Source organism: Carassius auratus, chromosome 40, assembly GCF_003368295.1.
Source record: "Carassius auratus strain Wakin chromosome 40, ASM336829v1, whole genome shotgun sequence".
NCBI classification, from domain to species: domain Eukaryota; kingdom Metazoa; phylum Chordata; class Actinopteri; order Cypriniformes; family Cyprinidae; genus Carassius; species Carassius auratus.
The window spans coordinates 3711903-3738764 of record NC_039282.1 but is presented as its reverse complement, the minus strand read 5'-3'; the positions used below and the strand labels follow the sequence as shown (position 1 = coordinate 3738764).

The window sequence follows — 26862 nt, the reverse complement described above, 5'->3', positions numbered from 1 at the left end:
TATAGTTCTCCGAGCAAAGGGAGATTGAGGGGAAGCATTGGTGCCCGGTGTTGAGAGGAAGCCAGGGTGGGAATGACAGCCAGGAGTCTGGGTCCCTCTCCAGGATTCACACCATTGAAGCAGATGAATAGTGACCGGGCATCCTCTCTCACTTCCTGCCCAGCCTCATCAAAGACCCTCACATCCTCACACAGGTGCCACTGGCCACAGAAGTCATCCAGACAGACTCATTTGTTAGCTGGGTCAGTGACACACAAGATCTGAGCAGGCAAACACTGTTTAAGAAAACTAAATGAAATGACTTCAAATGTATTGTGTGGTGTAACTGTAGCAATGCAGCAGTTTTCTTAGAATTGAAAATAATACATAGTCAAAATAATGAATTGGGTTTTCTCATTAACTTAATTATTTTCATGAAGATTGTTTTCTTCGTTATGATATCAAGACAGTTGTATCATGCTGACTTTTTTTACTTGATGCCCTCAAAAAAAATAAAAAAATAATAATAATTCAGAAATGAAAGAATGAAATAATATTTTTTTTTTCTTTGTAATGAAATTTTTTGGGAGTCATATTAAATTTTACAGCCAGAGCCATGTCTTTTAATCTAAAGGTCAAATTATGTGATATTACAAGAAGAATAAGAGATAATAATGAATTTTATTTGAAAAATGTAAAACATTGTTTAAAGTGGTGCATTCAAACCATTATATGTATAAATTATATTTTTAATAACTATGATAATTTTTTTCTGCATGTTGATCACATCGCATGACTTTGATTTGGTCAATAGAAGTTTTCTAAATATGAATAAACAATTTTGTTAAAATAATTTTATTTTTGAAAAAGAATACGATTTTAGTGCCTAAAGGTTGTTGTTGTTTTTTTTTATCAAGAATTGTATTATAATAATTAAGTTGTTTTCTTCATTATATCACGTTAGTTGTGCCACCTTCATATTTAAACTTTTTGCTGCTCCTAAGAATATCTAAATTAATTTCAATTTAAAATAGAAAAACATTCTCATGATATAAAAGGTATATTCTAATCATTGTACAAATGAATTGTAGTTTTAATGTATTTTTGAATGAATAGAACATTAAATAGCGTCACATGAGTTCCCCAGCCCCGAAGAAGAGCGGAGCTATTTCACACAGTTGTATGTTTGCCAATACATAGTGAAGAGAAAGTAAGCAACAGCGTAATATTGATTTGTATTCTTGAAATAAACCGTGTCGGCGAGATGTTGCTTTAGACTGCGGTCCAACAAATGAAAACGCCTCGGGTGCTTCACTGTCCTAATCCACTTATATGTTTCCGCAACTTCAGCCGAGGGAAAAAAAACAACAACCAGGAATGCTCATTAGCCCTGTCAAGTACATTCAGATCACTTCAGTAGATGAGGAAAACAAGCACTACATAAATGTGTCCTTGAAAAGAATCAGAATTTGATGTCAAGCGACTTGCGAAGTTTACAGCAGTTTTAATATCTTTGTGACGAGTACAACAAGTCCCACATACGTTGTTTTTTTTCAGATGAAAGTCTGAAAGACTGAGTCCAGATCCTAGCCGAGTGATGTCATCTAGAGGGGTGTTTGGGGAGGTTACACCTCGGTCCAGCTGTGAATGGGACATTATGGACTGAAAGTTCTCCATCCGTTCCACACAGCTGCAAGCTGATGTTGGGTGAGGCTTTTACCGAGAAGCTTGCATTTCATTTAAATGTTTTGCATCGGCACTTCTTTGGTTTGGAGTGCCATGAAGCTTCTTTGTTAATTATCATCGTAGAGGGTGTTATTAGGACCTAAAGGACTTGTTCAATGAGGGCGACACAAAAAGTGGACGAGCTCTTAACATTCCTGACTGGATTTTCTGCTCTATTCAGATGTCCATCGTCTGCAAGCGCACAGACAACATTCCTTTGTGAAAAACTGTGGTGCTTGACGGCCTTGGACGCTCACTGGGGCTCATAAACAAAGTGGATAGAACGGTTTGTGGGGATCCGGGACTTGTCTGGGCATGCTTGCATTTAAAGAGAAATCTCGCCATCTTTCCTCCCCTTGGGTGCAGATCTGCAGGGAACTATTTCAGTTTTGTAGTATAGCACATTGTCACTCGCTCCTTGCATGCTGAGACCAGCTTGTTTTATACCTATACCTGTCAGAAACACATCAGCTGACAGGAATCAAACGATAGTTAATCTGCGCTACTTGTCAAGGCAAACAGTAACAAACAGTGATTTGGAGCGTCTAGATGCAGTTTGTTTCTCTCAGCTGCACACTGTGGTAATGTAAACCTCTCAAACCCAATCCCATCCTGTTCTGCACGTGCAGCTTGTGTGTTTTTCATTTAGCTGTAACTCCATCATGCCTCACCTCGTCTTCATCTAACATGTAACATGGTTTGATCAAAACTGAATGCATGTGCATGTTCTCGTAAGGGGTCTCGGACAGCTGAGAGGGCACTGGTGTGAGAATGCTGTCCGCTGGTGAGGGGAGCAGCTGGGGTGGCCAGATCTTGAGGAAGGAGGAGGGCACCTGTCTCAGTGAAAGCCTCTCTTTTAGAGCGCAACAGGTGTTGGCAGAGTGGTTAAGCTCTTGGGTTTAAGCGTACACTCATTTGGTGTTATTGACTGTCAGTTCCGGAGGCCGAATGGATTGAAGGTCACAGCCACTGCTTCTTCTTTGTGAAAGAGGCACTGTGCTGGTTTCCTTCCTGCTTTACCCTGTGCAGATCCGCTCTATATAGCAGCTCAAACTCACACTCCCATGTCCCAACTCGGAGCAAAAGTGACACTGATCCCATGAAAGAGGCCGGAGAAATCCACTTCCTCAACTTCAAGGCCAGGCGTATGGATTGCGCCATATCCTTAAGTCGTCTTATTTGGCTTTTGAAAGGACCAACAGTGGTAATTTAATAGTAATTTGTGTACCCATCTTTATCATTATTTTCATTAATAAGTATTTTTAAAAATAAACAGACAGATTTCCTGCATGGTTGTGCTACTATCACGTTTTGCATATTACTTGTTTTGTTTTGTTTTTTGCAATATATATGTAATATAAGAATTTGCACGTAAATCTATGTACTTATATGTATGTATATTTATTTCTTATTTTTTATATTTAATATCTAAAGTTTTATCGGAGGTATGTGCGACAGTTTGAAATGACTTTTTCCACGCCTTTCCTGTGATTCTCTTTTCTTTTCTTTTCACATTATTATTATTATTATTATTATTATTATTATCATTTTGTAAAAATATATATTGCATTAATTTGAAATTATATTTTCATATTTTTATGTATATATTAATAGCTTATATTAAAAGATAGACACTTAATTTATTGATATTTAGGACAAATTCAAATTTATTGAAATAATATTTTTAAACTAAACCACTTTAAAATGAATATTATTTAATAAAGAGATTTTATCACACACACACACACACACACACACACTTTTTATTTGTGGTTGTCTATGCAGTAGAAATGCAAAAGAATGTTTAAAATCTGTGCTACATGAGAGAAACCACGAGAGCCATTTCTTAAAGTTTAAACAAAAGCCTTGAGCTGTCAAAAGTCTGCTGGATGATGTAGGATTACACATTGTGCATTATCTGGTTGACCTTTGCATGTATTACAGACATTGTAACAAAGCTGGAGGAAAATCTGAAAACTCATCTTATAGATATCTACGGAAGTCCATTTCCACCACTGAGTAAACAAGAAAACAAGGTAAATGTGATTTTTATCCCACAAATCTGACTTTATTTCTCAGAATTCCGAGAAATAAAGTCAGAATTGCAAGTTAAGAAGTCGCAATTCTGAGTTGTTTTCTTGCAATTGCGAGTTTATATCACACAATTCTATAGAGAGCAGAGCAGATTGGTGTCATACAATGATCGGTGCGCAGCGGCGCTTCAAGTTAAATGAACGAACAAACACCTAACATGTACGTGTATTTGCATTGCTCTGATCGTTCTCTGTAGATCTCACCTTCTCACACGCCACGATTGGTTGATTATGTACCATACCTGCATGTTATTGGTCAAACTACTTTGGATGTTTTGGGCAATATAGAAATCTTGGCAAGGACGCGTCCTGGGAAAATGGCTCGTATGGTCACCCTAAATTACCTTGTTTTATTTTTTACTCCGTGGCGGAAACAGGCTTCCATAGATATCACTGTATGTAGGAGACAGGAAATGAATTCTTATTTTTCTACACGGGCACAAAACTAAGAGTTCTCATCATTGTACCTTAATGATACGTACAAAAAGAACAGCCCATCATTCAGATAGGCAATGCCAGTACGGTTTCATAGCAGCATGTCTGCGTGCACAGGAGTCCTAACACGTTCTTATCAGCTACATGAGTGCACATATATCAGACTCGCCGCTCCCTCACACACCTCTCTCTCCAGCATAAAGAGCCTCACCTTCACCCCGTTACCATGGCCACTGAAGTTTTGGGCCTAGCCAGTGGAGTGCAGTGCACACACACACACATACCAAACACACACACACACAGAATCTGCGATGAAGAGCTGACGAGCTGCCCGCTCTGTTTCTCTGACTGTCTTCCTCTTATCATTGAACTGAAAGAGGAGAAATCACATCATAATTATATAATCCTCCTACACAGGGAGTCACTGGGTTTAACGTTGGGTTTTAAAAGTTTCTGAAGTCAGGAGCAGGAGACAGGCGGAGAGCACTCAGGAGGTGTTGTCTCCGGACACTGGAGGTGACTCATCGCGTGTACGGTGCGTAGTTTGTTTCCACCGGCACGCGGTGACTCAGACAGCTGATAACCAGGGTAAAATCTTTCAGTTTCACAAAGAGTTTCACCTGCTTTCCAGTTACTTTTACAACACACTGACTCAACTGCAATATAAAGTGTAATGCGGCACGCCGCTGTCCGTATCTGCAGCACTGTGAGCTGGCGGTGGATATTCTCACCCACTCTTTCTGGATGATTCCTGGGCGCATGAGGAAATAGATGGTATAATTAGATGATGGAACTGTTCTGTCGGGGTGTGGTTGAGTTTTTCCCTGAAGCGCCTATGGAGTCGAGCTAAATCAAGCCTCCTACACAACACACACATTCGTTTATTCGTTCAGCACCTGCTGCTGTACTCTGTCTCATGCAGAAAAGCACAATGAAAAGCTCTGTCCATCCGTTGGGTCACGCTCAAGTCTTGCTTCAGAAGTTAATTTAGAGTTTATTCAAGCCGCGTTTAGTGTGGCATTATACTGTTGGACTCACTAAGAAGCTTTTGTGTTGATGCTTAACAATATTCTCACTCATTGGATGACAAGGCAGCTATGTATTTTTTATTTTTTTCACTCACTCAATGTCCTCTAATAAACAACAGGACACTAACAGGAGAAGAGCTATTGTGACTGGGAAATATAAATGAATGAATGAAACAAACAAACTAATGAATAAATAATTAATTGGAAACAGTTAATTGGATTAATACATTTTGGATTAATAGATGAAAAAAATTATTATTGAAATAAATAAATTGACCATTTAAAGAAATAAATTGGTTATTGAAATTAATAAATACGTGAGTGAATGAATGAATAAATGAATACATTTGTTATAGTAATAATACAAATAAAATAATTAACAGATTATGTAAATAAAAGATGATTTGAATTGACTATTTAAATAAATAATAAAAAATACATGAATAAATATTATAATAATAAAATAAATAAAATGGATTAAATTAATTAACTTATTGTAAAAAATATTTAAATATTTAGAGTAGACTTATTTAAATTATAAAATATATTATATTATATATTAAAGACTAGTGTGATACTTAATGAAACTAGTGCAGCTATGTAGGAAATCAGTTGCCTGCTATAACTGACACTTAAACAGTTTAATGGTCATTATGCAAATATCTTTTTCCATACTGACCAGTCAGAATCAAGTATTTTAGAAAGGCGTGAGTCACTGTTGTGCTGTGAGGAGAGAAAAGTTTGGCCGCTGCAGGTTAGTGGCGGGAATCCCTGCCAGATAAGTATTTGTTGTCCGGGATTATCTGTCCGTTCCACCTGCTGTCTTGGTAGAACAGCGCATGACATTAATCCACCCATCCTCAGTCACCGGCGCTGAGGATTAGCACGCTGCTAATTTGCCACTAGCGGAGCCCGAGGTCGTGGCGAATGTTTTGTGTCCCCAAGTCCTGTTTCCTTTGTATTTTTCAGAACAGAATCCAGCCTGGAGTGTGAGACGATCGCATGATAATGGAAACTGTGTCGAATTGCATTACTTATGGTACACATGCTATAATAATGCTTCACTAAGTCTATGCAGGCTAAAAGAAATCGATCGGGAACAAAGATGCAGATCATTTGATATCCACTCCTATATATGCTGGTGTCTCTTTAATGAGATCATATCTCAAATTGCATTAGCTCCTTTATCTTTTGGACCCAACAACATAGTTGAGAACATTTGGAGCTGCCCATAAACTTCATATATTTCATCCGCAGCTCTGAACCTGCTCAAAGGCTCTCCATCTTGCTTTTCCTCCAAAATGAACCCTCAGAAGATTAAATTTATCAAGCTGTTGTGAGTTTATACAACAGACATTATCCGCTTGTTCTTAGATCTTCTCATTTTAAGGAATTATGTATTCATCTCAGAATGAGCTGCGAGAGCGTCCTCTATTACAGCTGGCCTCATAGCCATCTCAAAATACCCCAGACCTTTTACAACATCTCTTCTTCCCACCGACTGAGAAGCTGGAAGAGAAGTCAAGAAACGGCTAATCCTGCAGTCCTTTATGCTTAAACTTTTGCTACTAATTCCCACATCATTGACCTCACATTCCTTTCAAACTGTTAAAGAGCTTTTTATTTCAGACTGGCTTTGTCTTTGTCGTCTGCATTATGTAAGTTTTAAACTTTTATCAACGCCTCAGAAGTGACAGATGAGACGTGAGAATGTGCCCTAAATGATGTCATCATTAATTAAATGCTTTGTACTTCAGTATTTATCACATTCAGGGCTTCATCAGGCTTCGCCTTCTAATACAATGAAAGCTTGACAGCTTTAAAATATGAGGCCGCCCACTTTACCTCAATCCTACAGACCTTAGTCAGAATAGATGCACTATTTCATTTGGCACCAACAAACTGTACTGTAACATACTGTACAAGCGATGACAGGAGATGGGTCTTTTATTATACAAACGGTGCATTTGTATGCACAATTATTGTACAGTTATAAATCCACATGGTCACACAGTCTCAATGTTTTGAAGCAAGAGACTACAAAATGATGTGAGTGAATCATTCAGAATGACTCATTTGAATCACTGAAAAGATCCAACTCAAAAGAGATTCATTAACAAACTGGAAATCTTTTCTTGTCAGCGCACCAAGGAGAGCTAGAGCAGATCAGGGTAAAACTAAAACTAAAACCATTTTTTGTTTAATGGAATGGGGGGGGGGGGATACAATATTAATATTAGATACTTAAAGCAAGATTAGAAATTTTGCTTCAGCAGCTCACTGAAAGCACTAAAAAGACTGGAAACTGGAAATAAATAAAAACGTCCAAAAAAAGACAAAATGAATATAATGACAAGCACATTTTGTAAAATTTTTAATGAATAATATAAAAATAAAAGTTAATTCAAAATATTAATAAAACCTATAGGCTAATAGTATAAAAGTAATTCTAAACTTAAAGATTTTGGTATCTGGGATTAGTGTGACACTTCTTTAAGGTCTTGTGTTACTTTTAGAGTTGGATTCCTCTTTCTTGTGCCTCGTCTTACCCGATCGTGATAGTTAGCAGTGCGATGCCTTTTGACAGCGTTAAAAAGGGGGATCACTGAGGCACATCAAAGTGCTCTGGTGTGTATGGACAGTGTCTCTTTTGATAAAACTGTCAGCGTATCTGAGGCGTCATGCGCTTGCGTTCTTCAGGAATCTATGGCTTCCCTTCAAAACATTTGCTTTCTCATGGATGAACATCCTGCAAACATCTGTCCTTTACCGAGGAGGCTAAAATTAGACTTGCCGTCTGTAATTAAACAGCAAATGCAGTCAGTCGGAGGAACTTTGTTTGCCATTCATGCCATTTTTCATGATTGTGAGCCAGCGTGTGCATATACATGCATGGTTATGTAGCAGGGAGAAAGAGCGATACGAACAAAGGAAGTGACGGTAAACGAAGTGGGAGAAAGCAGAAGAAAAAGAGATGACATTTCGAGTGAACATCAAAACCACAGGCCATTTCACATCTGCACTTGACTGCAGCTTTTAGCACCTCTCAACACAGGCCGGTGTCTCCTTCTCATATGTGTGCCAAGTCTAATGTAGAAACACTCCTTAACCACTTTGGACGTTCATAGATGAGATCAGGCTCTTTCAAGCTACCATTAAAGCTCGCCAGGAACCATTATACTCCATTGACACCTTTCCTAGGTTCTTCGTTCCCAGGTCTAATGCCATGCCAAGTTCACAGCTGATTTGAATAGCCGTCTGTCTCGGGAATCTGATCAAGTGGACAGTACTAGGTCACCTGTGTTCTCATCATAGCACTTGAGAAGGTGTTTAGGACCATCGCAGCACTTACATTTACAATTTTTTCTTAGTTTTGAGGAAATCTATTTGCTTTAATGACAGAAGCATTTGCAACCTACAAATGGTGCAGAATCGTGCAGAACTGGACATGTTGGTTGTGCTGGACTGAGCTGGGATGAGATTATAAATGCGTGGCATCTCCATCAGGACTAGTAACAGCCGCTTGTCCCACTGCAACACATTTAATGAGATAAAATTTATTTTCCTTTGCCTCCCTCGTGTATCATACTCTAACCAAAGAAAGACTCCCTGAGTTAGCTTTTGCTCTCAAAACCTTTTACAGCTATGTTCAGGTGTTGAAATCAAGGTTAGGATGCCATTAGAGCAGCCTTGATGGATTTTGCTACACGTGGGTATTTCCTAAAATGTATCCATGCATTTGAAATGAACTTTAAAATTGACACTGTGTCCAGATTTGAATCCTGTTGTTATCATTCCCGTTATGGTGAGCAGGGTTCATACTGTGACTAAAATGGTCGCATTTGCGACCAAAAGTATTCATTTGCAAATGTAAAGTTTTGCTAAGGTCGCCAGTGGTGACTATATAAATCTACATGTTATGATTTAAACATTTACATGTACGATCACATATTTTGTTATGTTGAAAATAAATTGAGACTGAAGAATTTTGGCAGTTCATTGCCCACCGTTGTGATTTTGGAGTCATGCCAGAGACCACCACACACTTCCTCTGAGTGCGTCATCATACATTTACAGTCGATTCAGCTTCTCAGTGCACAGAATTTGCATGATAAGTGCATATTAAAGCACATCTGCAGCTGTTGTAAATCATGCTTAGGACACTGCAATAAAGGGTGGGCAGCAGTGAGTGAGTAACAGGTAAGTGCTGAAGTCAGAAGTCAGAAACTTTACTGCACTTTTAGTTCAGTTAAATACCTAATAAAAGTTAAATACCTGGTTTTCTGTTCTTTTCTTACTTTGTTAATAATCTAATTAAGAGTGAACTGAAGGCAATTGGGAAGCAAGAGCAGAAATGAGATCAGGAAATATGACCGGGTGGAATCAAACCTGCAAATCCTGTGTGAGCGCGCGACTGGAGCATGTATGCTAACAATTTAGCCCAAAATATATTCTATTCAAGTTTAAAATAATAAATAGTCACTTTGTGAGATATAAAGCCACAATTACAAGAAATTAAGTCCCAAATGTGAGGTATATAGTCACAGTAATAAAGTTGCAAATGTGAGATCAAAAGTGATAATTACAATAAATAATGTCACACTAACAAGAAATAGTTACAAATGTGAGAAATAAGGTGACAACTATAAGAAATAGATAGTTGGGATTACAAGAAAAAGTTGCAGAAGTTGTAACTGTGAGATATACAGTCACATCTGTGAGATATAATGAAGTCTACAATTTTTACAAGAAATAAAGTAGCAGTTAGGAGATCTAAACTGACAATTACAAGAAATAAAGTGAAAATTATGAGAAAATTGTATGAAAAATGAAGATGTTGATAAATTCAAAGTTATTAGAAATAGGCATACATTTGAATCTCAGTTGTGACATATACAATCATATTTGTGAGATATAAAGCATATTTAAAAGAAATGAAGTGATGATTGTGAGAAATGTATTTGCAATTACAAGAAATTGTCACAAATTTAAATAAGGAGAAATAGAAGGAAAACGATGTTTACATTTACAAGGAAATACAGTAGATGCAAAAGTAAGAACACTGCAATTGTGAGATATACAATCCCAACTGTGAGATAATTACAAGAAATGAAGCTGCAATTGTAAGATCTAAACTAAAGATTACAAGAAATTGAGAAAACAAGGAAAAAATTAATTTGCAATTATAAGAAATAGTTAGAAATGTGAGGTCACAGTTGTGAGATATAAAGTTGCATTTGTGAGATATAAAGTCACATTTTGAGACAATTACAAGAAATCACAAAACAATTACAAGAAATTAAGTTGTAAATGTAAGCTCTAAACTAACAATTACAAGAAATGATACAAGGAGAAATACATTTGAATATAAGAAATAGTTGGAAATGTGAGAAGGTCACAGTTGTGAGATATAAAATGACATTATGATATATAAAGCTGCAGTTTTGAGAAATATTCAAAGAAGTATAAATGTGAAATTTGTAGAAAATTAAGTGATGATTAGGAAAAGAAATTCGCAATTATGATGCAAAAATGAATTAAATATGATGAAAAATTTGACATTACACGAAGTAACATGAAAAGTGAAAACTATGAGAAATTATTTCACAATTGCGAGAGATAAAGTCACAAATGTTAGAAAGCTGCAGTTGTGGGATAAAATATACAGTCACATCTGTGAGATTTAACAAAACCATATGAGAAATAAAGTCTATATTTTTTTTTTTACTGTGAGGTAGAATCGGGATCCGTCAGAAGCTTAATAGTGAAATGAACAAGAATGATTTTGTAAGATCTGAAATCTCACACTTGTGGTTCCTCTATCCAAGTGAACATGCAGTGCACTTTTCAAGGGCAGAGATTCATTTAACTGCCTTCAACCATCCTCGAGTGCACTTACTATTCAACTCAGTTGAATCGATGACTGTACACCTTCACAGTTCTGCGACAGAAAGAGAGATCTATTGCTTTCTAAAGAAGCCATTCAGATTCACTCTCTTCTCTCTAAGGTTCCCTTTGTTGAGCTTTGTCTACAGCGATTGGCCACTTCCCAGTGGCCTGCCTGTCAAAGGCGATGTTGAAGGTGTGACGCTTGTCCTCATCTGTATCACTTTACAGACAGTCGGCTCAGTAATCTGACCTGGGGCCATGGCAGAGAATCTTAAGGAGTTTGGGAGGCCGTCAAGAATCATTGATAAGAAGTGAAGAGCTCTGTTAATACTACAGATCTGACCCTGATGTGCCCACAGGAAGTAGAAGACGATGTTCAAGAGAGATCAGAGGGGCTGAAGCTCTGTGTTAGATGAAGGGTGAGAGACATGAATATGTAATTAGTCTGCAGGCATTCTCATCTGTCCTGCTGTTACAGCACATGGGCCTTCATCTCTTTCTAGCAGAGCATCTGTCAGTCTGGCCTGCGTGCTGGAGGAACGCCACTTTCACTTATTTGCCCCAAGGCTCACATGTGATTTAGAGTGGGGGAGTTTTGAGTACCTTAAAAGGATATTGTGACAGGAAACGGATGATTCTTCTGCACAATCTGGAATTGAACTACTGGTTTCGTCTGGTCAGAGGAGAACTGGCCCCCCGACTGAGCCTGGTTTCTCCCAAGGTTTTTTTTCTCCATTCTGTCACCGATGGAGTTTCGGTTCCTTGCAGCTGTCGCCTCTGGCTTGTTTAGTCGGGGTCACTTCATCTACAGCGATTATCGTTGACTTGATTGCAAATAAATGCACCGACACTATTTAAACTGAACTGAGCTGGATGATGACATCACTGAATTCAATGATGAACTGCCTTTATCATTTTGCATTATTTACACACTGTTCTCCTAATGAATGTTGTTCAGTTGCTTTGACACAATCTTTTTTGTTTAAAGTGCTATATAAATAAAGGAGACTTGACTTGACTTGACTGCCATATTGTATTATATTGTATTGTGTTATATTATATTGTAGACATATTTTTTTTTTATGTTTCTGAAAGAAGTCTCACTAAGGCTGCATTTATTTGATCAAAAATACATTGAAATTGTAAAAATATGATTACAGTTTAAAATAATTGTTTTATATTTAATATATTTAAAAATGTAATTAATTTATCTGATGAAAATTTCCTTCAGAAATTATTCTAATATGCTGATTTGCTGATCAAGGAATTATTATTATCAATGCTGAAAACATTTGTGTTGCTTAATTTTTTTTTTTTTGGAAACTGTGATACATTTTTTGCACAATTCTATGATGAGTAAAAAGTAAAAAGAAAATAAATCTGCAGTTTATGTGAAATATAAATCGTGTGTGTGTGTGTGTGTGTGTGTGTGTTAAAAATGATTAAAACAGTATGAAAATTTTTTTTTAAAGAATATTAAAACAAGATAAAATAAGATCAAGGTCTGCATGTTGTTGAAAAAATATTTGAAACATGTAATTTGTTTTATTTATAGAACTGTATGTTTATTTGTTTTTCTTTCTTAATGTTTAAAACTAGGGCTGTATTTAGAAAGCAGAATGAACCACTAATATTATAAAATTTGGTAAATATCTGTGTTAAACAATATCTTGATTTAACACATTAACTTTGACAGCCCTAAAAATGAGTTAAGGTTAGTGTTAGGGTTAATCTTTCACCGACATTTTTGTGTGAGCAGCAGATTGAAATGTAAAGATATGCATTTTTCTTTTTTACTGACTCACACTTCGTGTCTTGAATATGTGCAAGCGTGAATGAGATTTGATGTTTGGAGCAATGTTAGGGGGTCTGCATGATGACAGACTTTTGATGTTGAGTGAACTATCGCTTTAACTCAAATCTGTCAGATCAGCACTCTTGTAAAGTTAAGAGACAAAATGTAAGAGATTCCCTTGATGCGTGGCTTTCAAAGCATAGAGAAGGGGCCAGACATCAAGGGTTTCGAAGTGTTTAGCACTGTAGATGAAGTGCATTTGCTGATGTTGTCCTTCTTACACAAATGCTAATACGGCGCTGAAGCATAACAGCGCTGAGTCTCAACAAATGAGTCAGTTCCTCAGAGTCAGTCCGAATTAGAGGCGTGCAACAGATTAATGCATGGCTGCCGGTTGTATCTTCGTCTCTGGAAGGAATCAGTCTGACAAGTCATTTATTTACACGAGAGTTTCCGGTGTACCTTGTCCACCTCTCTGTCTCATGTTTGTTCATCAGTCAAGAGGCGGTTCTCGGTTGTAAATCAGAGCGTATCTGAAAAGCTGAACAGAACCACATTGATGGTCTAGAAATAGTCCAGTGTATTTGCATTAGTAGGCCTTCCTCTTGTGGGTAATTGATTGACTTTTTTGTTAAAGCCTAATGTATTAATCGCTTCCCTACTGACACACTGTCACCTAAGGTGTTAAAAGCCCCCAAATAGGTTTGGGACAGTCTACGTCATGTGATGTTTCATTCCCTTTACATCAGTGCAGATATTGTGGCCTTATTTGTTTAAAAGTCAGAGAAGAAATGATTTTTGATTTGTTTCGCCTGTCACAAGGTTTCATCATAATGCAAAATGCATTTTTTTTTTTACTTTACATACAAATATTGAACGCGCCGTGCACTTTTCCTTTTAAATAAATGTTCTTATTATATGTGGTAGGGTTAACTATTAAAAATGAATCATTATCATCTATCGTATTAATTGTGAGTCATTAACTGAAAGGAAGCTGAAATATGCATACATAAGATAATAAAAGTGTAATATGCAATTAAAAAATGTTGTTTATTACCAAAACTTAAATATACATAAATTAAAGCTAAATATATATATATATATATTATTAAAAAAATACACACAAATGAATAGAACTGACAAAAGGATATAAAATTGCTTAAACTTCACCTGAAATGATAATGAAAATATACAATATTAAAATAAATGCTCATGCAGAAATTACTCTGTAATTTTATCATTTATTTTTCCAGTACAAATATCTAGACATTTTAAATCAAGATGCATTTTGTAGTCGGTAAGCAAACTTATATACACCAGATATTTAGTTTTGATTTCTGAAAAATGTATCAAAATGTATTGTATTTCCTTTTGATTGAGTTTATTTTTACCTTATTTGCAGAGATTATTTCTCGTTCTCAGGATTTACTTACTTGATATTGATACTGTATTTTTTCAGAAAACAAGTCTTAATATCTTAAGTCATTTTGCTTTTCTGGTAAATGTAGTATATTGATGTTTGTACTGGAAAACAAGACAAAAATCAGAGTAAGAAAGTTATGTACACTGGAAAAAAAATGATTGCTGCGCATTTCAGTTTTTCTGCCTCAAAATTGTATGTTTTCATTCACTGTGTTACTTGCCATTTCTTCCTAATTCTGAAATGTACTATTAATTTTAGACTAAGTTAGAGTTAAAATAGTTTTTGTGCTGAATGTTTTGCAGTGTATATAAATAATAGTAAAATAACACTGATCAGTGCTGTTTAATGGCCTCTGTATAGAGTCTGTGTGCAGTAGAGGGGCTGTATTAACACATCTCTTGGGACGTTTCCACAGATGGTCCTTTTGGATTCTTTTTTATGTAAATAACAGCACTGTGCAGTTGGACACAATGACACACACACACACACACACACACACACACACACACACTCACACACACACACACCTCCCCCTACAGCCGTCACTTCCATTATTAATCATGTGAATATTTCATGGTGACATCAGTGTTCTGGACGGCCCATGCTGCCAGAGGGGCCCCGCTAATGAGGCACGACGCCCCTCTCAGCTGGTCGCCTCACAGCCGGGACGAATCTCATGTCTTCTTTTTTTCATTTTTATGTCCCACCACAGTGTCTTTCTCTCTGCTCTTTTTCGGCGTTGTTGTAAGCAGTTCACAACTAGGGTACATAATTAACCTTCATCCTAGTTTGAGAAAAAAGGGCAAAGAGTGCAGATTAGGGTGCTCCGCGAATCAGACAGAAATGTTTAATGGTGGACTCACTACTACTGGTGTACATACTTAAAGTGAGGGCTTTAAACAAACCACCAATCATGTACCATTTGTGCCACAGACATGAATGGCACCCTTTTTTTTGTCCCATTGAATGAATTTATTCAAACTTACCTTAAAAGGTGCAATTCATGCATGTAATAATAAGCCTCTTCTATGTTGAGCAGGTTTTTAATTTATGTGTTTAAATTAATTCAGATATATATTATTGAGGTATAAAATAAAACGTTGGCATGATTCATCCGTCATGTGCATGATTCAACTTAAAAAAATAAAAATAAAAATAATAAAAACTTGGTATCATAATGAAGAAAAACATGAGTGATGTGTGACCAGACATTATTAGATATTATTTATATACTATTTATTAATATTTTCAATTTGCATTTGTTTTTTCTCTTTCATTTTTAATTCAAGTTTTATAAAAAAAAAAATGCATGTGATTTTATAATTCTTAAATATAAATCTTACTCTTTTTAGTTTTACTGTTTATTTCAGTTTAAACTTAAAAAAAAATATTATATATAATAAAATATTTTGCTATCTCTATCTGAACTATTTTTTTTCCTATTTAAACTTTTAAAGCTTAAACTTTTTTTTTAATTTTGTTGCCAAGGCAACATGTCTAATTTCCATTAAAGTTTTTATCTAATATTTATATTTTGTTTCAGCTTTAAATTAATGAGAGCTCTTTTTATTAGTAACCATGTAGAGAAAAACAAACAGGAAATGACATAGAAAGAAAAGTTTCTTAAATATCACACAATTGGACCTTTTTAAAACTAGGGAGGGTTAGTTCAGGTCGGAAAAAAAGCCATGTGTGACAAAAAAATAAAGAAATAAATGTATAACTTTTAAAACCTTTTTGAAAATGATGTTAAAGATGCATACACTCATGTATTCAAGGAAAATATTAGTACATTTTACATTATGATTATACTCGCCAGCTTCTTCAAAAAATCTAGTTTCCTCTTGCAATATATTTTCAGATGCTTTTACTCTGAATCTGCTGTTTATGACAGACCTGAACAGAATCCGTTATTTGTATCTGATCTGTTCTGTGCTGCTCAGAAGCTGAAAACACCACTTTCTCTTCTTCTGCTTGCAGTGAGGGGGTCTTCAAGTGCCCGGAGGACCAGCTCCCACTGGATTACGCCAAGGTAAGAATGCACTCGGCGCGAATCTCTGGTCCATTCTGCTGTAGACCAGATTACAGAGCAATCTCCCACAGTTCTTTACATCCCAGTGGACTTACAGCGGCCTCGCTCTGGGCCTTGATTTGCAGTACAACTTTTCTCGAGTGGCTTTGCGAGAGTGAACGAAATGCTAATGTGTCAACAATAGCAGGCTATGTTTGTGAGTCACTGACTGCCCCGGGCACTCGCCCCTCGTCCACGCTTCTCAAACCACCCGAGTAATCCCACTAATGAACAACCACAGGCCACTCATTTCCCTGGGACTGTCAAAAGAGACCGAGAGGACAGTTCAGAATATAACCGAATATATATAATGCTGCTTTAATGCGGCAGTGTGCTCTTTCTGATGATATATATATAAAATAAACTATTATATGTATATATTTAAATTGCCATATAGCAATTTAAATAATACAACTATATATCTAAACAGTCCTAGGTTGTTTGGAAATAGTTTTGCTGAACTCATGTAAAATTGTTTAGCATAATTATTATTTTTAAGCTTAATTAATATAGTGGCAAATAGTACACCGTTGGACATCAATTGTGCATTAAGTAAAAAAAAAAAGTGTCTATAATGTTACTAAATTGAAAAGAACAGGGGGAAAAATGTATGTGTGTGTGTATACATAATCAAACATCAGGTTGAGAATCACTGATGTGTGGCAAAAATGTGTATAATTTATAAAGGAGAGTTTAGGGTTAATCTCTTCATGAAGGAGTTAAATATTAATACAGTAGCCTCCTACTTGCAAAATATTTCAGTTAGGCAATTATTACTCTGCGGTTTAGCTAATCTGCACCATGCCACATTAAAGGAGGAATTTCACCAAATCTTTAATTAAAGTATTGGCTGATTTTTCATCTAGCTCTTTAGTTAATTAATCAGGCTGAGCTGGGAAAAGTGTCGGCGTTTAATAAAGAGTCATTTTTCTCACTGCCCAAGTGTGTGAGATTATAAAACCTCTGAGCAATCAGATGATGATGAGCATACCTTCAATTTAACAAGAGCTACTCTGAATGAGTGATTTATTTTTTATGTTTTGATGGTGGGATGAAACCTAAAAAATGTCTGCAAGTAATAGAATGCAACTATGTAATCATACATAATTGTACAGTAAATTACATATAATGTGTTCAATCAAACTTTTTTTTTTTTTTGGTGGGGTGGGCATGAAGTCATCTCTCACTTATCCAAATTCCAGCACTATTACGGTGTTCTTTAAAAAAAAAAGAAAGAAAGAAAGAAAAAGTGTGTTTGACATGCTTCTGTAAGAGCACATGCACAGAGTTAAACCTGTTCTGTGTTGGAAAGAGCTTTAGTGCACGAATCCGTTGAAACTGTGATTTGTGTGAAGTTGTTGGGGTAACTCTACTCATCCTGGAATATTGATGATTATAAGAAATGTTTCTTATACTGAAAACTACTCGCCTGCTTAAACATTTAGTTCTTTATCTAATTTGTTGTGGGGGTTTTTCATCTACAAATCTTCCATAAATGTTCAGCCGTCGTTTGTAAGGCAGGGTGGCACAGTTGGGAGAGTTTATCTCAGTGTGACAGAAAACATGTCAATGAAAATGAATTTGTATGTGTGTGGTTGGGAGGGCGAGGGGGACGCTGCATATGGGACTAGGAGTGAAGGAGGAGGAGGAGGACTAAGGATGGAGAAGTGAATTTATGGATGAAGGGAAGATGCAGTATCCTCTGGATCTATCGTACACACACAGATGCACTTGTACGCACTCGTTTCACCGGGCTCTAGTTGAGTTCATCCATCACCCAGCAATTGAATTTGATAGTGTAGAAGTGTATTTGTGTTTTGAACAAAACCGTTTTCTGTTCCCAGTCTTTCAAAATCCACTTTCACGGTTTTGCATGTTACACAATTATGTTTTATGGTCAAGCAGTGCTGTCATTTCCGAGCACTTGAATCCTCATCGAATGACGTGACTTTACAGTAATCATATCAACAGACAATCCCCTTTTAGCATGGGAGAAACCATAAGCGTATACTGTGTCGGAGTCAATATGTGAACGTTTAAATCCAGATGTCTGTCCTGTCTTTGAGTGGTGAATAAATGTGTGTGTTTGAAGAGAGGAGACGACGTTGATTAATGTGTCTTCCAGATCTATCCTGACCCTGAGCTGGAGCAGCAGATCCTGGCGCTGCCCATCCGCTGTATTCACAGTGAAGAGGGCTGCCGCTGGACCGGCCAGATGAAACAACTACAGGTAATGCTTTCACCTTTTACAATTACTGACTACCAATGTAGCTATTGCCATTACTCTCCCTCATGTTGTTCCAACCCTGTATGACTGACTTTCTTCTGATGAGCACAAAAGAAGATATTTTAAAGAGTGTTGGTAACCAGACAGTTGACGGTAGCCGTTGACTTCCACAGTCGATGGGTACCAGCAACTGTTTTGGGGGAACTAGGTAGATCTGGCCTAAAACGGGAACTATGTCATCATAAATCTATACTACAAAAGCATACTTGTCCGTTTGTTTCCCAGAGCCACTTCTCAACCTGCGCCTTCAATGTGATCCCCTGTCCCAACCGCTGCTCCGTCAAGCTGACCCGCAGAGACCTGCCCGAGCACCTGCAGCACGACTGTCCCAAACGCAAGGTCAAGTGCGAGTTCTGTGGGAGCGAGTTCACAGGAGAGGCCTACGAGGTACTGCGCTCAAATCCCAGCCGAGACGGGTTTTCATTAAACGAATTCGCATTGAACATTGTTTTGGTTAAATGCTGAAATAAGGTGTGTTCGACACAAGCTCAAGATATTTTCAGGTTTTATTCTACAATATAAAATACTCTTCTATTTTGTGGCTATAAAATAAATTCAGTAATACGCCACGTGGGATATTTGTACGATTTTATAATTTTAATATAAATGTTTGTTTGTTGCGTGCTTTTCGGTTTTTAATAACCTAGTGGAAAGCTCATTGGTCGACGGAAGTTGTAATTAATTGTGTTATATAAATAAATTGTCTTTGTCATTTTGAGCTTTTACGTGTCTTGAAAAAGACACTTGATAATTTGCTAACATGTGGCTAAATGTGATTGTCACAACTAGCGCACTTGCAAACTACTCTAACTTTCCATTTTGTGAATTTTTAATAAAATCTGAAAGTTTGTTGGAAGCCTTCACAGCCTAACTTTAGCTTTCACCTCATGATTTTATTTAGGCGTTGTGTTCATTTCTGAAGACTCTCTTGATGAACAAAATGTGTTGGACACAGAGCTTATTTTCTGCCAATGGAAAAATCGAATTGGCTTTTTGTTGAGGGAACCTGTTAACGTCATCCATGCCATAATCTATTGTTTAAAATATAAGCCTTTTGGATGCATTAGCATATTATCAAAGACATATTAGCTTTCTTATTTGATTATTGTCTGTTTGTGCTCTATAATAAGGAATTCTACACAAAGAAAGAGGCTTGTGTGCTTCTCCATGTTCTGAAATGTGTGATTTCATTATGAGCAAACTGGCAATTTGGTCTTGTAGTAGCACAAGAACGGTGGTAGTTTGCTAATATAGTGGCACTTATTTCTAATATAAACCTCCCAATGTATAAAGAGACAATTAGGCCCTTTTTATTGCATTTTGTGTTTTGTGGGTAAGCTGCAAAATTGCACTAAATAGTTTCAGTTTATGATTAAAGAACCTTTTTTTGGAATTTTCTGCTTTATAGGAAGTGGTCTTTTGTGACATGAAAGCATTCTAGTTACAGCTGGAATACAGTAGATGACTTTTGCCCTAATTTGCAGTCTGGGTGGGTCAACGCTTGTCAAATCAGAGTCTGTCTGCAGATTTTGGGCTGTTAGAATTGACCGATCTCATAATAAATCTAGTTTCTTTTCTTCCTCTGACGTCTCCATCTCCTTTCGTGTCTCTCAGAACCACCAGGGCATCTGTCCGCAGGAGAGCGTGTACTGCGAGAACAAGTGTGGCGCAAGAATGATGAGGAGACTATTATCCCAGCACACCATGACCGAATGCCCCAAACGCACACAGCCCTGCAAGTACTGCGGCAAAGAGTTCGTCTTCGACACCATCCAGGTGAGAGACACGGCACAGCAAACCCCTACATCGAAATCCTTCAGCACTCTGACTTCAGCTGTGGCCTTGCATCTGTACGATAGAAAAATGGATGCAGATAGTGTTGACTGTTGATCTTTCTATGCGCACGGCCAGCGGCGAGTGTGAATGGAACAGTAGCCGCTCAGTGGTGAATTAAAGGGGTTTTGAGGCTGCACAGAGTGGGATGGCAGTGGGCCTGTGACTACATAAACACTGGCTTTCAAACTAAATTCTGGGTTTGGTGCCAACCACAGCTTGGGCTGGCCTAGCTTCTTCTTATAACACCTGCGTTCGCACACATGGCGGTAAACATCCTGGAAACACTGTGAGATTCAGCTGCCTGGCTGATGGACACACCAGCTCTGTTCTGAAGCCTAGTGCGCTGCTTCGCTACATCTGTCCTCATTAGTGACCAACTTCAACGCTCTGAAAGAAAAACTAGACTTGTTGTTGATTTCAGTGGATTCTGATGTTAGTATGTCTCTAAGCTAACAGGTTGATAGCCTACTGAGCATAAAATCCAGAAAACACGAATATTTTGTTAAATAAAATGTTTTTAATTACACTGAATAGGGCTGCAATATTAACCCAAATAAAACAATGATTGCAATGTGCCTTAGTGTGATTATTAGATCTCGACTGTTGCAATTTATTTCAATAAAATGACATGCGAGCAGCTCATGATCCTGTGTTTTCAGTGTTTCAGAGCAGCTTGGTTCTCAGTAAATGCTGCTCCGCATGAACTCTATTCATCTGCTCGAAGTTTGGGTCCTGCTTATAATGTGCATTTGGAAATGAAACATCCATAAGCCATTTTTCCAAACTTGTATTGAGCAGAAGCGCTTAGAAACTGGCTGTTATTAATAGAAGAGACACTTTAACATTTCCTTTGCGTTTTTATTGATTTATAAAAATCTATGTAAAAGCTCAATGGTTAAATGTTCGAAAATGCAGAAATTAAGAGAGGCATAAATATTAATGTTGTAATTTTGGAGCTGTACTGTAAAATAAAATAATAATTATTATTATTCGATTTTCTTAAGTATATTTAGATTTAACAGTGAAATATTAGAATAGCTCATTATTAAATAACACATTAATTTCACATTTGTTTTGTGTGGTAATATTACATAATATTATATTATTACAAAATTGGAGCTGAAGTTTATATATATATATATATATATATATATATATATATATGTATGTGTGTGTGCTTTTTGATGCATCATTTATGACTGATATTTGACCAACGCTTTAATCCAAAGCCTAAATATGTATCAGTGTGTGTTTCCTGGGAACTGAACCCATGGTGTCATGCTCCAGCAGTTGAGGTACAGGAACACGAGTTCAGTGATTCTTATAGATGAACTCATGATGATTTCATGAATCCATGCGTATTTTAATTCTCACGCCTCAATGCTCAAGCTGTTATTGCTAAAGAAATCCCAGCTCAACCTACAGATTCAGGTCAATTCTGACTGTTGCCTTTCATCCCCCAGAACCACCAGTACCACTGCCCTCGCTTCCCTGTGCAGTGTCCTAATCAGTGCGGCACCCCGAACATCGCACGTGAGGATCTGGCCAACCACGTGAAGGAGAGCTGTGGCAGTGCGCTGGTCCTTTGCCCCTTCAAGGAGGCTGGCTGCAAACACAGAGTGAGTCCTGTGCTGTAACTTCACTGAATTCCCCTGATTCCGATGCAGTTTTCCTGTTTTTTACACCTGTAAAAATTGTGTCCATGTTAGTAAACAAATTCTTTGATGCTTAAGGATGGGATGTCTTCTATGATATTTCATCTTTTCTAGTTTTTGAGATCAAGGGAATTTGGGGAAATAAGTTTTATGCATTTATGCATTTCTGGTCTTTTGCCTTTACTTGCAGTATATAGACCTGAAAGTATAGAAGAATAGCAGTGCTACTTAAAATTAAAAGAAGTTATTAATTTATAATTTAAAAAAATGCAAATAAGTCACTTTTAAATGGAAACAATAAATCAATATTTAAAACATGTTAAATTCATCATGTTTAAAAACTTTGTAAAAAAAATACTTCATTAATTTATTTACATTTTTACTTGAAGTAAATGTAACAGTAAAATAATTACTAAATCACTTTTTAAGTGATCAAATAAATAGACATAGGACAACGGTTTAATGTAATAAATGTAGTTAAATGTAACAGTAAAATATTTGTAAAAAAATTAAAATAAAAACAGTAAAAGATTAATGAATCACTTTTCAAATTGACAAATATTTAAAATGTTTTATTTAATAATCAGAAGCTATTTTTTTTTTACTTTTATTTTTTTAATGTTTCATTTTATTATTTGACAGATATTAAATAATAATTTTTAAATGTTTGTTTGTATATTATTAATTATTATATTATTAATTTATTTACATTTTATTGTTTCAGTAATACACTGAACAATGTAGGTAGATAATAAAATAATAACAGTAAATAAACATACATATTTAAAATTGGTTTATTTAAAAACAAGTAATTTTGAAATGTTTTATATTTTTAAATGATTTATCAAATAATTTATTCTTAAATTATCTACGTTACATTTTTAAACAAATTTAAGAAAACGTTTTGAATACGGCTGTTTATTCTCAGTAAAAAAATGTTTTATTTACATTTATATTTTTTAATTATTACACTGATACATTGACTTACTGATTGTTATTGTCTCAAATTAAATATGATGTCTATAATGATGATCAAGGTCTATAGTTATGCTAATAGCATTATGCAGATGAGAACTGCAAGCCAATTCACACTATGCTTCTTTGCTCTGGTTTATAGTGCCCAAAGTTGGCAATTGGACGTCACCTGGAAGAGAGCACAAAGTCCCACCTGACCATGATGTGTAATCTGGTGGGACGGCAGCGGCAGGAAATCATGGAGCTGAGACGTGACATGGAAGAGCTGTCGGTGAGTCACGACGGCGTCCTTATCTGGAAACTGACCGACTACTCGCGCAAGCTGCAGGAGGCCAAACTCCGCAACAACCACGAGTTCTTCAGCCCGCCTTTCTACACGCACCGCTACGGCTACAAGCTCCAGGTGTCCGCCTTCCTGAACGGTAACGGCAGTGGCGAGGGCTCGCATCTGTCCATCTACATCCGCGTGCTGCCCGGCGAGTACGACAGCTTGCTGGAATGGCCCTTCTCCTACAAGGTGACCTTCTCCATTTTGGACCAGAGTGACCCGTCGCTGTCCAAACCTCAGCATATCACGGAGACCTTCAACCCTGATCCCAACTGGAAGAACTTCCAGAAACCGTGCAGCAGCAGCAGCCGAAACTCGCTGGACGAGAGCACGCTGGGTTTCGGTTACCCCAAGTTCATCTCGCACGAGGAGATCAAGAAGAGGAACTACATTCGCGACAACTCCATCTTCCTCAAAGCTTCCATAGAGATCCCGCAAAAAATCATGGCTTGAGACTGTTCGAGTGACGATTTGTCTTGACGTATGTCTTTGTGGACCCTGTCAGAAACTCTGCCGAAAGACTCGGAGCTCGTCTGTCTGGTTATTCAACTGGGGTCCGTATCTCCACGTAGAAGTGTTTCACAAAGTCATCACTTTTGGATTTGCTTTCCAGCACTCTCTTCCTCAATCTACAGCAATGCCTTTGGACATTCAGTAGTGCCTAGAACATTTATTTTAATTTAAATGTTATTTTACTCACAGATGTAAAGTAAACGGTTGAAGCGGATTGTGAAAGGCTATTCGTAAGCTTTGCACTTTGAGAATGTTTTTCGGAGCTCTGGGATACGACTGCAGGCATTAGGCGTACACACACTAATCCTCTTTTTACCCTTTTGTGTACACACTTTCGCCCAGCATCGGTCCTTGAAAAGAAACTCAACAGAACTTTTTTCCAGTTTAGCTAATTTTACGTAAACTAACTTCAACGGCTGTGAACTAAATGTATAAGTTACTCTAGCAGTTCGAGACTTGTTTGATGCATTGTAGTACTTGACAAGTTATGTTTTTTAACATTAGGACCGATTCCGAGGTGCTAAAGCTTTTTTTGTTACTGTACGTTGGAAAACGACACATTTTTGAAGTTCATGCACTCCGGTTCGGATCGAAAGCCATGCGAGAGCTTGTTTACATTCAGTCTGAGGGTGATGGTGAGGTTGTGGACCAGGTTTTGTACTGTAACATATATTCTTAACCAGCGTGCGAGGGCTTGTTGTGTTGAGACGGATGGACGAGCGAAAGGAACCAAATTTTTTTTAATATGTGAAAAAACTAAAATGTGAAAAACATGTCATAAACGGAGGATGATTTCGAATGTGAACTCTGGACTCACATGCTCAGTTGATTCTTTCTGTTCTTTGTCTTTCTCTGGCAGAGGATGAATAGAAAGGTGCGGGCATTTGCCACGGCCGCCCTAAAGCGCGTCGAGTGCAAGGTCGTATAGCTGTTGTTAGCGCGGCGCTATTAGCCATGGTTACCCTTGCCTGTTAGCGCAGCATGTGAACGAGAAGAGAGTTCTTCCATGTGCCTGAGGAAGATGAGCCTTGTGCAATATGGCTGCCATTGCTCCATACAGACCAGTGGAGGACTTTGTTGATACTTATTATATATGTGAATACTAATTAAAAAAAAAATGCAAAAGCACATTCTTCTTCAACATTTAATCTTGCTACGATACCAGCTAATATTTTACAATGATTTCAAGAAAACCTGGAAAAAATAAAAAAAATATAAAACCTTTTTGCTAAGATTCTGTATTTTACAAAGTACTCAAGATATTTTCTACAACACTTTTTGGCGATTCGTTTCGAGGGCTGTGTGTTGAAGTTTTATGGACTCTTTTTATGTTTCACCTCTGTGGCATTTTGTTTTTGTCTGGTTTGGATTTTGCATATTATGTCTGTATTGTTTGCTCTCGAGAAGTATTTATTTTAAAGCGCCATGACATAACTTGACACGAAATGGTGCAGATGTTTTTATATGTTGATCTGATGATTGCTTGCCGAATATCAGTTGAAATAAAACAATGTCTACAAGATCTGTTGTCGTCTCTCACTGAAACAAACTTCTCTGAGCTCTCAGTTTCTCTCACGTGACCGTTGGCTGTCTCAAGGTTTACATGGCCCGCAGTCGCAAAAGTTTACCAATCCCGCAGGAACCGCCCACAAGACCAGCAACACGAAGCTTTTGTTGAAGAAACAAACTGAAGAATAGCATGTCCTCCGATTTAGTCTTCTTGTGAAGCATTAGTGTCAATAGTGTAGAATAAAGTAAAATGATCTGCAGCCAGTGTTTCCACAGTTGTGGAAGATTTGTGGAATAACAAGGAGGTGAGTCTGGAAAAGTAATAAAATGGAAATTTATATTGTGAATAGTCATTTTCTAGTTTCAGTTCGCTTGAAAATATTGCATCAGCTGCTCAATTTGAGTGCAATCTCTATGAAATGGTAAAAAAAAAACAATCAGATCAAAAACAGCTGGAAAGGTTACAGAAATGTGAAAAGGTTTGTAAAGGGCTCTACAGCTACAGTTTGGCTGAAATGTCTCATAATCTCGCAGCTTTAATTTCATTCACGCTACTTCTTAGCATCCATGACGAGTGCCAAGTGTGCACAAGTTTTTTTATGGCTTTGTTTTACAACGCTAAGTGAGAGGGGGCTGGATCTCATTACTACGCTCACATCGCTGCTCCATGTGCCGATCTCCCCCTGAGATGAAGAGGGAGGAAGTGAAGCAGACACGTGCTCAACTTTGATGTTGTGCCAGAGGTTTGCTCTGGACTCTGTATGGGTGTATGGGAGGTTTCTTTCTTTCTTTCTTTTTTTTTATAAGGCATATTAAAGCTACTCAAGTCCCCCTGAGGAGAAAAGCTGTTCGATTTATTAGTGAGACAGGCCCTGAAAAATCACTTGAACATTTTTTGTTATTATTATTATTTTATATCTATATGATTTATTTGTTTTATTTAATTATATTATGTATAATATCAGATAAACGTTTAATAATCTTCTAATTACCTGGGGATGAAATATGACTTGCCCATGTTTTTTTGTAAGAAACTGGGACTTTTACATTTGAAATGTATTGTAGATGTGAACATGGCGATTTCTAATATATAAACTTTGTAATATGGGAAATCATGTGGCTATATTTCAACACATAATAACTGAAAGAGTGGCTTTGAGAGTGTTCTGAGAAAGTTTCTTCAGCCGTATCGTTTTCCACTGCCGGGCTGAACACAGAGTTATTTAAAGTTAACTGCAAGAGCCCAAAGCCATAGTGATGGCCCCTAAGTTTCCTGGCACAGGGAGTTCAAACAGCAGCTCCTCTAGCGCAGAGCTCTGTG

At 37.1% G+C, this 26862-nt stretch overlaps 1 protein-coding gene across 1 annotated transcript in view; it reads left to right on the top strand.

Moving 5' to 3' along the window:
- The window catches only part of LOC113058278 (TNF receptor-associated factor 4-like), a 31554-nt gene extending 6000 nt beyond the window's left edge, over window positions 1-25554 (top strand). Inside the window, exons 2-7 of the mRNA XM_026226040.1 lie at window positions 16348-16399; window positions 18564-18668; window positions 18951-19112; window positions 20340-20501; window positions 22025-22180; window positions 23334-25554. Of these exons, the coding sequence (XP_026081825.1) occupies window positions 16348-16399; window positions 18564-18668; window positions 18951-19112; window positions 20340-20501; window positions 22025-22180; window positions 23334-23972 (1276 nt within the window). The 3' untranslated portion in view covers window positions 23973-25554. The remainder of the gene's footprint in view (window positions 1-16347; window positions 16400-18563; window positions 18669-18950; window positions 19113-20339; window positions 20502-22024; window positions 22181-23333) is intronic.
- The last annotated feature ends 1308 nt before the right edge of the window (window positions 25555-26862 follow it).